This window comes from Etheostoma spectabile, chromosome 6 (assembly GCF_008692095.1).
Source record: "Etheostoma spectabile isolate EspeVRDwgs_2016 chromosome 6, UIUC_Espe_1.0, whole genome shotgun sequence".
NCBI lineage: Eukaryota > Metazoa > Chordata > Actinopteri > Perciformes > Percidae > Etheostoma > Etheostoma spectabile.
In genome coordinates, this window is record NC_045738.1 from 20486287 (window position 1) to 20503309 (window position 17023).

At 39.1% G+C, this 17023-nt stretch overlaps 1 protein-coding gene across 1 annotated transcript; it reads left to right on the forward strand.

Annotated features, from left to right (window-relative positions):
* Nucleotides 1-3341: 3341 nt before the first annotated feature.
* On the forward strand, nucleotides 3342-6699 carry LOC116690867 (asialoglycoprotein receptor 1). The gene is made up of 6 exons (XM_032518068.1): nucleotides 3342-3345; nucleotides 3649-3741; nucleotides 4409-4912; nucleotides 5336-5487; nucleotides 5607-5710; nucleotides 6534-6699. The coding sequence occupies exons 1-6, from the start codon at nucleotides 3342-3344 to the stop codon at nucleotides 6697-6699; spliced, it is 1023 nt and encodes a 340-aa protein (XP_032373959.1).
* The last annotated feature ends 10324 nt before the right edge of the window (nucleotides 6700-17023 follow it).

The following is a 17023-nucleotide window of genomic DNA, read 5'->3' on the forward strand; positions in this document are numbered from 1 at the left end:
GGGGGTCCTGTGTGATTATAGTGGCGTTCCTGAGTACTGACCGGATGTGGGGGGGTTTGAGGGAGCCATTTTTGTTGCTGGCCTGACTGATGATCCGTGCATGTTTTGTTTCGCGTCGGATGGTGAGGGCATTGTACTGGGCTGAGATATTGAAAAGTGAGTATGGATTCAGTGAGTGGCCGGTAAAGCACGGTTAAATTGTCCTCGCTGACACTAAAAGCTCTACGTGTCTTTCCATGCACTCTGGGAGCTGTGAGAAAGACAGGTGTGTCCATCTTTGTGCCAAGGTGTTCAAAAACATTGACTTGTTCAACTATTTTGATTATGAGTTTGAGTAATCATTTAAGAAAACGTAAAAAAAAAATAAAAAAGTAGTTTGATAACGGTCTTTGTCAGACTGTCCTCCACAGCGCTGGAGGGTCTGTCTAGTCCACACAGCATCCCTGGATGGGAGAAAAACATGCTGTATTTCTGTAACCCTTGTGTTGTCTTCCCGTCAACCATGAAACACTATTAGCGCTTTTTCCGACATTTTTGTCACTTTTTCATTGTTGCTTCATTGTTGCTTTTTTGATGTTTTTTCCAAAGTTATTTAACTTTTCTAATGGAGACATTTTCAACGCTTATTTCGAATGCCCATTGTTTGTGATAAAAAAACTGAAAACGGGTCAAAATAGACCCGAGGACAACATGAGGGTTAATCCAATCACAATCGTCTTGGTTGGTTGCTAAGCGCCGGATGGAGCCACGGTGCCGCTGCAAAACAGCCTCGGGAAAGAACTTGTTTTGGTGGAACACGTGTACGTTCAAAAGTAGTTTTATTCGTGCAACTGAAACCCATTGGACAGATAGTCTAGCTAGCTGTCTGGATTTACCCTGCAGAGATCTGAGGACCAGGTAACCATAGTCCTCAGATTGGACAGATAGTCTAGCTAGCTGTCTGGATTTACCCTGCAGAGATCTGAGGACCAGGTAACCATAGTCCTCAGAAATCCACCAGAGTTTAAAAGTCCAACACAAAGAAAGCGGAAGGTAGCGGAATTTCCGACGACAACGGAGCAATCCCGGAAGTGGACAAGAAAAAGTTATTAAAATCTTCTAATTCCAGCTTGTTAAATGTGAATATTTTCCAGTTTCTTCACTAATCTGGTACAGTAAACTAAATATATTTGAGTTGTGGCCAAAACAAGACATTTGGGCTTTGGACATTTTTCACCATTTTCTGACATCTTATATACCAAACAGATTAATCAACACTGAAAAGAAATCACATATCCCTAGTACCAAATACCTTGTAAATACATGCAGTACATTTATCTAACAACCACAAATGTCGACCTCATATTGGTTTAACGGCTCGGCATCTGCTCCAACAATTAGCTGTCGCGTGTTAATTGACACGAGAAGTGATTGCGTTGTCTTTTTCTCCCGGAGTTTTCCGTGAGGGAACCTGCAGATGTTGAGTTCCTAGTTATTCTACCTTCCGCTGTGTATTATCAGTAAACCAGACACATAAATAGCATCACTTCCTGTGTCCTTTTGTCCAGACACAGATCCTCAACACACTCACAGTGTGTGAAGGTACACACACTGCATCTGCAAAGTGTCCATTTGGAGGAGGAGTGAATATTTGTCAGTTATTGTATTCTAGTGATTTCATTGGTCTTTTGTGTCATCTAAGTTTTGAATGGACAGACCACTGTTGCATTGCGTCATATCCGGTTAGCATAAATAGACAATGATGAATTAATAACCCACAAACACAAACAAACACCAGACTACCAGGCAACAATTACAGAGACAATTTATAAGACAAATAACTGTCGCCTCGAGACTGGATCTGTAAGGAGAATGGAGGGGGGGCACTATGTCAACTCACCAGCTGACTTAAGCAGACAAAGAGAGGAGCAAAGAGACAATCGGCATACTTTAAGTAAGTTAAAGTATTTTTTTTAAATAATTTTATTGTTCTTTGCACAGCACTTCTTTCTGTTACTGTCTTTGGTGTGACCTCTGACCCTGTGCATTTTTACATTAGATAGGCACATTTTAATCAAGGTAAAGCATTTCATATTTATTTATAATTTATATTTTTTAATACATAATATATATTATAATTTCTTTTCTCAATTTTATTGTTTGCAAGCTTCTTTTGAGAAGTTCAGCTTATTTATAATTTGTTCTATTTTTGCATCTAATGAAACTTTCCACATAAACAGACCTGCAGTGTAGCCAGGTGTGTTTTTGGGCTTATTTTTTTAAATAATGTGTTTATAAAATGCCAAATCTTTTGAGAGACCTCTTAACCCTTGTGTAGTCTTCCCGTCCACCATGAAACATTATTATTGCTCTTTCCGAGATTTTGGTCACTTTTTCAATGTTGTGGCTGCTTTTTTTAAACGTTTTTTTCAAAGTTATTTGATATTTCTAATGTTGACATTTTCAACGCTTATTTCCAATGCTCATTTGTTGTGATAAAAAAAAAACAGAAAACAGGTCAAATTTGACCCGAGGACAACATGAGGGTGTAGTACGACAGAGTCCCTGACCTACACATCACTAGTCCCATTTTAGTTCAATACAGCCTCTCTAGTGAGTTATTTTCATAAAGGTTGTGCAGCAAGCTTTGCATATAAATATTTATTATATATGTATCTGTCTGTCTTAAATGATTATGCTCATTTACAGTAAACTATGAACAGTAAAAGTTAAAGATTAGCTGCAGCAAAATACAGTAAAAGAAATCCAATACTTTACAGTTTACTAGATTTACAGCTATTATAATTAGTGTATGTATAGCAGTAGCTCAGTCTGTAGGGAGCTAGGTTGGGAACTGGAGGGTCGCCGGGTCAAGTCCCCATGTGGACCCTGCCACTTCACCTCCTGGGCACTGTCAGGTGCTCTTGAGCAGGGCACTGTACCCCCCCCCCCAACCGCTCAGGGCATACTCACTCTGACATCTCTACATTTGTGCATGAATAGGTCCTGAGCATGTGTGTGTGTGTGTATTTCAGGCCTGTGTGTGATTATTAACAGATTGTAATTTGTATACAAATAAATTAAAAAAGTTAGTGTTTTTCATAGAAATCTTTAAATATAACCACTTTCTTAGCAGATGAGGGTGTCATTCCATAAAACCTCGTCTGTACTTTTAGGTTTGTGTTAGTTGTTAATATTAGATAATAACACACAATTCTAAAACACAGAGTTGGAAGAGTGCTATTATAAAATGTAATATCCACAGAGATCAAACAAAAGGGGAAATTAGAAAGTTGTGTGTTTTAGGTAAAATACTAATAAGGGCTTACTGCATTGTCCCCCATGTTAACAATATCATTACGATGAGTGAGATGTGTGCTATTACCTGTCGGAGGGTCCTGGTGTGGCCTCTGACCCTTTTTTTTTTAATCATATCAATTTATTATGTAAAGACACCAGAAGGGACAATATTGCATTTTATGCCATCTGGTTTTATTTAGTTATGTGTGTTTATGGGTTCATCTGTTAGAGCACTTTAAGATACAACTCTATGAAATGTGTAAAATGTCGTCTCAGGTGCTGTGATGCTGTGCAGAGTCCCTAGCTTACAAATCAGTCTAATTTTTGCTAGTAATATTAACTCTGTGTGTGTGTGTATTGTCCCTGTAGGAGGGTCAACCGTCTACAAGGCTGTCGGGGTCAGTGTGGGCCTGCTGTGCATCGTGCAGGTCGCTCTCAATGTTTTATTTCGATTTCAAGCCGGTGAGTCTCAGCCCCCCCCCCCCCTTCCTACTCACACAACAAAAATAAATACACCAGTTGAAGTACATTAGGAAGTGATTCTTCTCTCCAGCCTTGTAAATATAGTGTATATATTTATATCATGTTGTGGGCGGCATGCTAGACACATCAACAAAACTTCCCCAAGAAAATTACAAGGAACCTAATTTTCCAGACTAAAATAACTGTGTCGAACCCACAGCCGGTGTGATCTCATAACGTTAAAGGAGCGCAGGCGTACTGCGAGTCTGCATGAGTAGCACGTCTGTGCGAATTGGAGACTATTTATGTTAAGGGTTGTTAACACTTTTTCACAAAAGCGTGGGTGTTCGGGAAATTCTGATCATTCTCCTGGATGCACCAGACTTGGATTAAACTGCACCGGTTGTGTGAGGGTTTTAAACAGATGTGTTAATATAGTTTTGCTGTTGTTTAACGTGGCCCCTCTTATACTTCAATTCATCAAGACCTTTTTGTTTTTTGAGTCTCCATTAAAAAAAAATTAACTTTTTCTTCACACATTCAAGGCAACACTCTGTGATCAATTGATATGCAAATGTTTATTTTGAGGGTGAAGTATTTCTTTAATATGTATTTCTTTAGGTGTGAAACATGAAAAAGTACAAACCTTTTGTGTTTGTGATTCTAGTTGGGTGTTCTGATGGGTTCCACAACGTCTCCACTGGCAACACCACCATTATGTCAGATAGTGACATCAGAGTCCTGATTTTAGAGAGAGACCAACTGGCTCAAGAGAAAGAGAAACTGGTTCAAGAGAAAGAGAAACTGGTTCAAGAGAGAGACCAAGTGGTTCAAGAGAGAGACCAACTGGCTCAAGAGAGAGACCAACTGGCTCAAGAGAGAGACCAACTGGCTCAAGAGAAAGAGAAACTGGCTCAAGAGAAAGTCAAACTGGCTCAAGAGAAAGAGAAACTGGCTCAAGAGAAAGTCAAACTGGTTCAAGAGAAAGAGAAACTGGTTCGAGAGAAAGTCAAACTGGTTCAAGAGAAAGAGAAACTGGTTCGAGAGAAAAACCAACTGACAATGGAAAAGAATGAGCTCCGTGCCATGAACAACCGCCTAAGTGAAGAAAAGAAGATTTTAGAGAATAAGATCACTGCACAACAACATCCGACAATTACAATTAATGTGGGTCAGTGATTTTCTCTTCCAACCTTTATTAATACATATATACAGTAGCTATGCTAGCGGCATGACTCAGTCAATCTGCCAGTCCTCTACTTAGGGCCAGATTGAAATTTCTTGATGTGTACTGAATAGATTCTTGTGGAATTTTTGACATCCGAGGGATTTTGGTGGTCCCCTGTCATTTCCTGGTCAAAGTTTTAACTTATTCTGTAATAACATCTCAACATCTGCCTGGTGGATTGACACAACATTTTATACAGACATGGAACAGGCTCTCGGTTCTGTCCTGTCTTGTTCTATTTTGCTTTAACCACATCTTTGTGTTGTTTTGAGCTCTGTTTTCTGTGCCGTGTTGTCCTTTCTGGACCGGTCTTGTCCTGTTGCTTTTTGTCCTGATGTGTCCTGTCCTCTTCTTGTTCCTGATTAGGACAAAACGCCCCATACTGTCCACCGGGATGGCAGCTTCACATGTCATCGTGTTACCAACGTTCCTCTTCGACAAGCAACTGGGATTGTGCCAGTCAAGATTGTGCACGGAAAGAATCTCATTTGGTGATCTTGAATGATGAAGATGAAGAGGTATTTGTAATATTTCTTATGGAAACCTTTAATAATATTACTGTGCAGCCAATTCACTTACGTTAGATTTCCCTAACGATGATGGATAAAGTATTTCCATTACACCTTCTCCCCAACAGAGATTTGTCCATACGTTTGGAGGTGCTGTCAAAATGTGGATGGGCTTGAGACGTTACAGAGACTCAACCAACGCATGGGTGCAAGGAAGCTCACTGAATTACCAGTAAGGATTTTGGAATAAAATGATCCTCATTAACAGTGATTTTTCAGCCCATTGGCATTACTATATTCCTAATATTACATTGTGAAGTATGTCCTAGTTACACACTGGCATTTAGTCACTGAAATTCTATTGAAACAACAGTTTTGTGTTACCTACATATCAAAATACTTGTTTCCATTTAGACATCTTTTGACCTGAATGAATCCTTACTGGGGTGATTGCGTAGAGCAGTGGTTCCCAAACTTTTTCAGCTCAAGACCCAAAAGAGAAATTTGGTGTCTCCCCGGGACCCAAATTTACAAAAATTACACCATGAATCATTGTAACATCTACATTTTTGAAACTGTGGACAAAAGACGGAACAAACCTTGAATTTAAATGTACATGAAGTATATTTATTCCATTATAAAAGTAAACAAAAAAGGTCTCCACTCTCCTTCCTGTGACTCTGTCCCCTCCCATCATCCCTCAGTACAGACACCAACATTTCTTTAAATAATACTGACTTGAATTTAATGAGGTGTATGTGTCTGGTTGAAGATATCAACCAGCTGATCTAGTCTAGGTTTGGTTATTGAAAGTGCCATTCTGAGGTCATGCTGAGCATTTAGTCTGTTCTCTGCCAAATAGCAACCCAATAAAAACGGGTCTGCGACCCATTTTTGGTCCCGACACTAAGTTTGGGAAACATTGGCGTAGAGCGAACGACAGGATGAAACCTGGACAGGTCAGAAGAGCAGACAAACACACATTCAACCCACACCTGTCCTGTTTCACCTTCACCAAATCCACCAAAACGTGTTGTTGTGTTGTTGTGTTGTAGAAACTGGAATGATGTGCAGGTGAACCCCAAGCATTGGAGAAATTACCCGGAAACCTGCGCATTTACTGACCAAGACTCGTCTTCCTCGAAGACCTGGTTCTGGGGCTCCTGTTTGGAACAGTACTACTGGGTGTGTGAGATGGAGCTGAGAAGGAGATACCGGTAGTCTCTAATGAGACTTGCACAACAAAAACATCTGCAATCAGTCTCTCTCTCTCTCTCTCTTTCTCTCTATCTCCCCCTCTTTCTCTCTCCCTCTCTCTCTAACATACTTTTTAATAATATTTAATCATTTAATTGTTTATTGTATCACACCTCTTCTGGGCCTAATTTCATAATTACCATGTGTTTTTTACCCTGCTGAAAGAACTAACTAGCTCTTATCTCTAAATATCCCAACTGTAAGTTCATATATAAACATAAGTTGTTGAAGAAACCTGTAAGAAAGACATTAATGCCAAATAAATGTGGCCTTATGGCTACCAAATCAAAGAGGGCCAGGTATTAAGTCATGGGCACCACAAAAAGGCCCTGAAGAAGAAAAAAGGCAGCAGGCCAATTTTACTACGGGAGATCCAGAAAAACAGCAAGAAGAACCAGAGCTGGTCATTGATATTTTTAGACCTGTATGTTTCCAATACCTGACCTGTCTGTAGAGACAGCAGTAAGAACAGAAGGAAGTTATAAAAAAAAGTATATGGTTGTAAGAGATAATGTAGAACAAATGTAATGTGTTATCCTCCTGTGACCGTATAAAAGTGTGTGTGTAAGGAGTAGTTAAAGGTCCCATGGCATGAAAACTTCACTTTAGGAGTTTTTTTAACATTAATATGAGTTCCCCCAGCCTGCCTATGGTCCCCCAGTGCTCAGAAATGGTGATAGGTGTCAACCAAGCCCTGGGTATCCTGTTAGAAAATTAAAGCTTAGATGGGCCGATCTGAATCTTCCCCTTATGAGGTGATAAGGGGCAAGGTGAGGTAACCTTGCCCCTTTTCAGGTTTGCCCGCCCAGAGAGTTTGGCCCACCCATGAGAGAGAGACATCATGGCTTTCAAAACACAAAGTGGAAGTTGGTCAGGCCACACCCCCAACCTCCACCTTGCCCCCCCCCCCCCCCCCCCCCCAGTCCTTAAAAGCTACAGACTCAGAATGGCACATACTGAGGACAGCTCATTGTGGACTGGCTCTAGAGGCTGGAATACGGCACCAAGTTGAATTTTAGGGAAGAGACTTCAGATACAGTATTAGGGACCACTAAGGTCTATATAAAAAGAACTTCAGATACAGTATTAGGGGACCACTAGGTCTATATAAAGAGACTTCAGATACAGTATTAGGGACCACTAAGGTCTATATAAAAAGACTTCAGATACAGTATTAGGGACCACTAAGGTCTATATAAAGAGACTCAGATACGTATAGGGACCACTAAGGTCTATATAAGAGACTTCAGATACAGTTATAGGGACCACTAAGTCTATATAGAGACTTCAGATACAGTATTAGGGACCACTAAGGTCTATATAAAGAGACTTCAGATACAGTATTAGGGACCATATATATATAAGAGACTTCAGATACAGTATAGGGACCACTAAGGTCTATATAAAAGAGACTTCAGATACGTATAGGGACCACTAGGGTCTATATAAAGAGACTTCAGATACAGTATTAGGGACCACTAAGGTCTATATAAGAGACTCAGATACAGTATTAGGGACACTAGGTCTATATAAAAGAGACTTCAGATACAGTTTAGGGGACCACTAAGGTCTATATAAAGAGACTTCAGATACAGTATTAGGGACCACTAAGGTCTATATAAAAGAGACTTCATATCCAGTATTAGGGGACCACTAAGGTCTATATAAAGAGACTCAGATACAGTATTAGGGACCACTAAGGTCTATATAAAGAACTTCAGATACAGTATTAGGACCACTAAGGTCTAATAAAGAGACTCAGATACAGTATTAGGGGACCACTAAGGTCTATATAAAGAACTTCAGATACAGTATTAGGGGACCACTAAGGTCTATATAAAGAACTTCAGATACAGTATTAGGGACCACTAAGGTCTATATAAAAGAGACTTCAGATACAGTATTAGGGGACCATTAAGGTCTATATAGAGACTTCAGATACATTATAGGTGGACACGAAAGGTACATCATATAAAAGGACTTCAGATACTAGTATAGGGACCACTAGGTCTATATAAGAGACTTCAGATACAGATTAAAGGACCACTAGTCTATATAAAGTATTTTCAGTACAGTATAGGGACCACTAAGGTCTATATAAAAAGACTTCAGATACAGTATTAGGGGCCCACTAAGGATCATATTAAAACATCCAAAGACCACCATGACATGGGACCTTTAAGGGAAATGAAAGAGCTGGTGGAATGACACAATTTCCTTAGTTCAAATGGAAAGTACCTGAGTTGTACCATATGCTGGTGACCACTAGAGGGTGGTAAAATATTAAAATATTTTTAGGCATGATAGTGAAGACCGACATTTGTTGCAAGTATTTTCCTGAAGATTATAACTAACATAGCAATCAAGTTTTCTTTGACCTTATTGTCGCTGTTGGATTTAAACACTGTAATTAGAAAGATGTTCTAATTCAATTTAAGCTTTTATGCGTCTTTATTTCTCTCATGAGAAGGCTTCATGCTTACAAAAGCAGTGTTACATCTGGATCTGTCCTACCACACAACATGTTCTTTAGCCAACATCAGTCATTCTGATCTGCATTTTGTAATGAATTGTGCATATCATCATTTTTTTTATATCAGAACTCATTGTACTCCCGTCATGTGAAGACGCTTGATATGATTAAGGACAGCATGTCCCTGGTTGTCCACAAGAGACAATGAGTTTAAAGCTGAGCAGGCAAAAGAGATGCTGAGCAAAACAGTTTGATGATATAATTACTGGTATTTTTATATGGACATATAAAAACAAAAGTAATGAAGTAAGTGGACAGCGACAAACATTTACAATACAATAATGAGTAAGTAAAGAAATTAACCAGCGAAGCTAAAATTGAGCTAAGAAGCACACAAAGTGGCCATTATTATTTGAACTAACTTATTAGCAAGTGTTGAATATGTTTTACAGTTTAACAGTGTTTGGATTGATCCTGTGTGATAAAATGAATTGGTCTCTCGACAAACTAATTGGCTACAAAAAGACACTTGTCACATTGATCTCATATTAAGAATAAATGCTTGATGTATGGACAAAGATACGTGAATATCTCTTCTTTGAAATTCACATATTATGACAGCCACACCTAAATTAAGGCAGATATTTTCTTTCTTTTTTTACACACGGCTAAGCAAAGAAAGATCTTTTTTTTCGAACAATTTTTTTTTTTTTTTATCCCTCATGTTGTCTTCCCACCGACCTGGACATTTTTGTTTTTTTCTGAGTCAACATTTAAAATGAAAAATCTTTTATGAAGGTTAGGGTTGTCTTTTTCGACCCTTTTGTGTCTTTCCCCAAATGATTTTGTCACTTTTTAAAAGTTTGTCGGCTTTTTCTGAGCCTTTTGAAATTTTCGTGGGTTTTTCTCAAAATTTTTAAAGCTTTTTTTTTTTTTTTTTTTTTACATTTGTCACTTTTTTAAAATTTTCCCACATTTTTTCCACATTTTGTGTTTTGTTTTTTAAAGTTCTTTTACCAATTGTTTTTTCTCCAAATGCTATAAATTGACAAAAAAACACAAATTCAATGAAAGTAGTGAACTGATTATTAATTTATCTTGTGAGGAGCGTTGTTGGGAACCATCCACGAATGAAAATTTGTCAAAAATAAACCCAAATTTCTGATATGGAAACTTTTTGGAAAGGGGTCAAATTTGACCAAAAACAACAGGAGGGTTAAACATGAAATGTAATGTTTTCTTGATTGACGTCTTCACAATTGTGAATAATAAGTGTCATTTTGTGATAAACCTCAAATAAAATTCATTCTGCAATATGGTATTATCCCTTTGGCAGCAGATTTCTCAACGGTTTAAATAAAAAAAATATTGAGACTGCTTTTATTAAATCTAATATCTGTTATAAAATCCTGTCTCTTGCAACCTTGTCTTCCACTTTCCTGCCATATTGCCAGGTTGCTACGACCTCTGACCCCTTATTTTGTCAAAAGTACCCATTTTATTTCCAGGGTCGAAACAGTGAAGTAGAGCGAGAACTAACGCTGCTTTCTGTAGCTAAATGACTAAAACGTCTGATGTGAATGCATTTGGGCAGTGCTGCATCCTGAGAGGCTGCTCATGAGCTGTTTTCTGAAAAGTTCAGCCCATCCCAGTTCCTCATCCTGCTGTCAGGAAGCAGAGAGGAAGTCAAAAAGACAGGGACAAAGAGGTCAGGTGCTCAGCCTTGCATCAAGGTCTCCCTAATGACCGTCTGCCTCCATGCTGTTATGTAACAGCCTGAGCATTACACACCCTTACTAATGTACAATCTGTTCTGTTCTGTACACACAGGATCTCATCTCCCACCATCAGCAATGACTACAATGTATTCCATAACCTAAAGGTCTCATACTATGCTCATTTTCCGGATCCTTCTAGTATTTCGGGATTCCACTTGAACATGTTTACATGCTTTAATGTTACAAAAAAAAATGTTTTTGTCATACAGCCTGTCTGAATATACCTGTATTCCCCCTATGTCCGAAACACTCTGTTTTAGGGCCTGTCTCTTTAAGACCCCCTCTCGAAAATCCCATTCTGCTCTGATTGGTCAGCGTTTTCTCTTTCGCAACTGCGCTCTCTGCCATTCTGCCATTGCAAAAAATTGGGTAATGTCATTGCTACAGCAGCAAAATCTATCTTTCCATTTGTAGTATAGTTGCGACACAACATGTAAGAAGACATGTGTTGAATATTTCCAGAGAGCTAATCTTGAGGGGAGAATGGATGTGCTCAGCAACCTTCATGGAAATCTGAATTTTCTTGCGTACAAGTGGAAATTTTGGCCTCATAGTCAAGCCAGAGGAACGATCAACATGTCATTCAAATCATCAGGATTCATCAGGAATTTCCACAGTGAACGGCAATCTAGCCAGTTGTTAGGAAATCTTGCTTGAAAAAGGCAGATAACAATTTCAAATAGCCACAAGTCAGTTTATAATTTTAACTGAATACGATAAGAGTATTTATTCCAAATATTTGAAAGAAATAATCCTGATTTGTCATTTCTAACTGGATGGTTCCCTTTGAGAACTTAAAGAAAGCTCATGTAGGAAGATGAAGTCAGCTTTCTGTGGAACACCGAATGCCTGGGGTGAAAATTCTCTGCATCTCTTCTCTTCCACTATTAAATTCTGCAGGCTACTTTTCCCCCTCCACTATCCAGGGATTTAGCTGACACTCTTTTCCAGAGCCACTTACAATGATTGCCTCAGGAGAGTATTCGCCTAAATACATTTAAACAGATACAATCTGCTTCTCCTCTGCTGTGAATACAAGCACTGTCTGACTCCTGTGTGCAACACTCAACACATTGTTAGCAGTCCGCATTGAGTTACAGTTGTACTTTAGCCATTTAGCTGACACTCTCGTCCAGAGTTACTCACAATGAGGGCAAGAGGACGTTTCATTTCTTAGATTGCCAACATTTCAAGGCAAACATCACTGTGTGGAGGCAAAACAAATGAGTAGACAGAGAAGGGACGGTAGGTACACAGGCAACGTTTTCTCCGAATTAGAAAGTGGTTCCTTTATCAGGACAAGCCCCCCCACACACACACACACACACACACTCACACACACACACACACACACACACACACACACACACACACACACACACACACACACACACACACACACACACACACACACACACACACACACACACACACTTCTTTTCAATGGTTATCAGGAATCTGCTGACAGTGTCTCGTCCGGGCAAGTCCACATGAGGGCTGGAGTGTTTCAAATATTTGGAAAATAGCATCAGTGCATATTATTTTGTAATAGGACAGTCACATCTTATTCTGTAAACAGTCATACCTCATGATGATTTTTTATATTTATATTATTATATATAACTTTTCTTTTATTATTATCTCTCCAGTACATGTTTTTTTTAATTTTAGTGTCTGTTTGGCTAATGTAAGCTACTTTGTAAGCTGCTTAAAGGTAGCTTAAAGGAGAATTCCAGTTGATTTCAACATGTGGCTCTGTTGTTTGGAAATGCAAACTGCTGTCAGTAAGAGGAAGATGATGCAGAGAAAAATGAAACCAATCGGTGCTGCCTACACCGTGTTATCCTCCTGCTAGAGTTAGCACCCAACAGGTTTAAACAGGGCAAGTTTTAAACGTGGTTTTAGCCTCTAAACATGTTCAAAATGTCATTACAAGCTGCAGTTCAAGAGTTCTCCTTTAATATATAATGATTGTTCAATAACTAGTATTAGTTTATTGTTGATTAAGGTAAACTGAAGCTGTAACATCCATCTATGATCTCTTCAAGGCCACCAGACTCCTTTGAAAACCTGCATTTTACTTTGTGAGTTTCTGCCTTGATCAGTTTCTTAGTGTGTTAGTTTTGTTAGTTCCTACCCATTTTAAAACATCAAATTCACACAAACAAACTATTTGATGGAGGCAGCAGTAGACCAGATGTTCCCGTGTTCTGCAAGGTAAAATACATGTTTTTGTAAAAGGAGTCTGGTAGAAATAACAATTTCAGGACTGTCTGACAGCAAATTAAAGCGGGGAATGTATTCCATACATATAGGGGACACTTGAACTTAAGTTAACTTTGTTAGGATGTCTTTTCGGAGCAAATGAAATCTGAGTCCCTTAACTGAATCACCTTTGTGCTTTATAAATCCTTTTTATCTTCAAACTGTATTATCCTGAAGAAAATCTGCAGCAAGCATCAAATCGCATCAAGGACCATGACAAACAAAAAATGTTGACAACAGCAAACAACTACAGACAAATTCCACATCACAAATAAAAACAAGGTACACCTAGGCCATTGAAACAGATACAAAAAACAAAAAAATCTTTATACTTCTTATTCATATATTTCAAAATAAAGATTTATGCAAGTCTTCATAATGTTGCCAGTAGCATGCAGCAAATACATTTCCATACATCAATGTCAATTTACTTTCTGAAGACGGATCCTCTTGTCTGGAAGTAGCAATATATCATGTTGACAGCAAACTAATGGACCCACCCACACACCCGCACGCACACCCGCACACACACACACACACACACACACACACACACAGGTCAGTGAGCCATGGTTGTGACCGAGGTTCAGGTGCAGAGAGAGGACACTGCTTTCTGTTTCTTCCTCTCTTTAAAGGGTTTGACGTATCCTGTTATTTAGACGAATCACGCAGCAACCCGAGGTCACACAGAACCTGCTGACGGGACTCTGGACATCCTTCAGCCTCTGCCGGGCGTCGCTCGGGGGTCTTTTTCAGCAGGCGTCGTGGGTTGCAGCCATGCAGGGAGAAGTAGGTAGGTGTGGCATGTGTCTAAAAAATCTGCACCTTTACCTTCAGTGTTTTTGTGACGAGGCCTTTTAGAAGGTGCAAGCAATGCCGCTACGGTGTTGAGGGTATTAACCAATTGGCAGTGATGGCTCTGAGAGGAATGCATATCTAAACCATATGCAAACACAAACTATTGTTTATTTCTCAATTAACAGTGCGTTAAACAAGCTTGGTTCAAATATTGTTAAGTACAAAAGTTCAAGAAACAAGGATGAAACCCCCCCAAAAATGTATAGCTGAAAATGATTTAGGTGATTGGCTGGATTATGGATCATAATATGGATTATTATGGATCTCATTGGAGCAAGCATGGTTGTTTGCACACTGTTAGTTTTAGTGGTTATGACCTGCTTTTTTCTAGTGTCAGCTCTATCTGCTAACTGCATAAGTTAACAGAGGTTTTTTGTTGGAACAAACACAAACACATTCTTTTAATTTGCTCTTTAAATTTTGTCGTATTTAATCTCTTTGTCCATATTTTACCTGATTATGTTCTATGTGCTTTTTGTGGATTTGTTGTTATGTGTTGGTTATTCTACAACAAAATAAAAACCAAATCAAAGTGTCTTACAGTATAATGAAAGACGGGGGCAGCTTGGGTCATGGAAAGCATTGAGTTGTAGTAGGCCTATCTTTAATTGAAGCAGCTTTGTTCAGCAGTAGAAAGGTTACGTGAGTTTGTTTTTCTCTTTTCTTCCTCGACTGTTTGTCTCTTCCTTGAAGTGTCTCCGCATTAAGAAAAGCTTTTGCTTTCGGTCTGAGCTGCTCCATCAGCCTCCCTCCTCGAGGTAAGCAGCCACATTGTGTTGGTTATGCAACCTAATGCCACCTCAGGGCTCGTTTTTTTTCATTCTGCGGGCTTTCAGTTCTTTCTCCTCTGGTGAGCAGGAGGAATGAAAACAAAAGATGTGATGGGTCATGCCAGTATGCAGATAGAAAGTGTGCAGAAACCCCGTGTCCTTGTACATACCTGAAATAGTTTTTGTGAGAGTGACAGGAATTTTTTGTGATCCATTTCACAGCAGATGAAAGGTGGTCCTGAGGGCTGCAGTATATTCACTTTGAAGATAAGTTATGTGTGTTTTCTTGTTAAAAATGGTGCAGGGTGGATATTTCAGTCGCTGTTAATACAGTCTCCAAAACTAGAATGGGAGTCAGAGCCTTCGGCTACCAGGTTCTTCTCCTGTGTACCCAGCTCCCAGTTTGAGTTCAGGAGACAGAGGCCGGCCTCACATTTAAAGGCAGGTTTCAAACTCTACTCTTTGATACATCTTATTGTTCGGGCTGGCTCAGGTTTGCTTTGACCAGCCCTTAGTTATGCTGCTATACTATAGGTTTAGACTGCTGGGTGATTTCCTTTGACACACCGACCTCTGCTCTCCATCCTCTCTTTCTCTCCATCTAAGTGCATTCATGTCCCATTACTGCATGTAAGAGCCTGTCCTCCCTCCGAAACCTATACTATAAGTAATTTGTTCAAGCAGCAATTACCACTAATAACTCTAACTTAGCTTTTTTTCCCAGGAGTTTTGGGGATTTCTCATCTCACAGGTGTCCCACGGATTGTGGTTGCACCTGGATCATGGTTGCACCTTCTGCCAAGGTCCTGCTTGACGTCCACTGCTATATGATGTTATTAGTCATATTTCTATTATCATTACCAGTTTTATTTCTACTATTATTCTTATATCCTTGGCTACTAATAAATATGAGTGTTAATAACTATTGCTGTGCGTCTCTGTGTCTCTTCCTCTCTCTAGTCTCTCAAGTCTACCGGATTGAGGCAGATGGCCGTCCCCCTAGAGCCGTCAGGTCAAGGTTTTTACCCATTAAAGGGGAGCCTTTGAAGCCCCTGTTGCTTATAGGGGAATCATTGGGTCTCTGTATAGGTCTAACCCTGCTCTATATGAAAGGTGTCCTGAGATCACCTCTGTTATGATTTAACGCTATATTAATAAAACGTTGGTCTGTCAGTCAACATCAAAAGTGTAGTGTTATGTAGATAGTTTCAATTGTATGTGCCAAGACTTTGGAGTAATGCATCCTTTAGGTTAAATCCACAGACCTTGTTGTGAAGTTTTCATTAGAACAAATTGCTGGTTTTTAGCTTGGAAGTGGAGGATTTTTGTAGATAAAAGCTTCAAAATATACTCACAGTTTTATAAAACAGGACAGGGAGTGGTGTTTACAAGCCGATCGACTGTCTGGGGAAAACAGCAGAGTTGTACCCTCAGTTGAGGGAATACGCCAACTCTTACATCTAAGCATTTCGAGGCAACAGACAAGCTTTTGTTGAACTGCAAATTATTCTTGGAAACTCTTTTAACAACATCCCCTAATGCTTAAATTAGGACATAATCAGAGTCAAGAAAAAAGTCTTCGTATACATTTAATTTAGACAAATGACTTGGTGTTTGATGTCTTATCTACTTTAAAGCACACAATGGTGGGCAGTATGCTTCATAGCTAACATACGTGTAAACGCATATAGTTAAATCCATGTCTATAATTATATTACATGTTGTTTCTTAGTCTGGTTTCCAACTTAATATAATTACATTTACATGTAACTTTGTTGAGTGCTTCTAGAAACAGTTCTGGCAGTATGTCATGCATCATAACAAAATATAATCTATTAATGAGTCTGAGAAAAATAATTAGTTTCCCAGAACAGTAGGTTTTGAGGAATTTATCTTTCTGGAACATGTTGTACAGAAATGTTTGTCACAGTGCATGTTGACACATAAACAAGACAAAATGAATACATCCAATCTTGTATCATGAATATGTCATTTTATAAAGATAGCATAATAAGTAATCCATTAGATTCATCAACAACAACAACTCCACAAGTCACCTCAAGCAACTGAGTGAGCAGAGAAACAGTCCGACCCACAGACTCAGAGCCAGAAGCTCGCAGACCATGGCATTCACTCGAGAACTC

Excerpts from the sequence above, each read along its gene's own strand:
- LOC116690867 (XM_032518068.1), top strand. Across the intron at positions 3,742-4,408 it reads TTTATTTCGATTTCAAGCCG|TTGGGTGTTCTGATGGGTTC; the intron begins GTGAGTCTCAGC and ends TTGTGATTCTAG. Across the intron at positions 4,913-5,335 it reads GACAATTACAATTAATGTGG|GACAAAACGCCCCATACTGT; the intron begins GTCAGTGATTTT and ends GTTCCTGATTAG.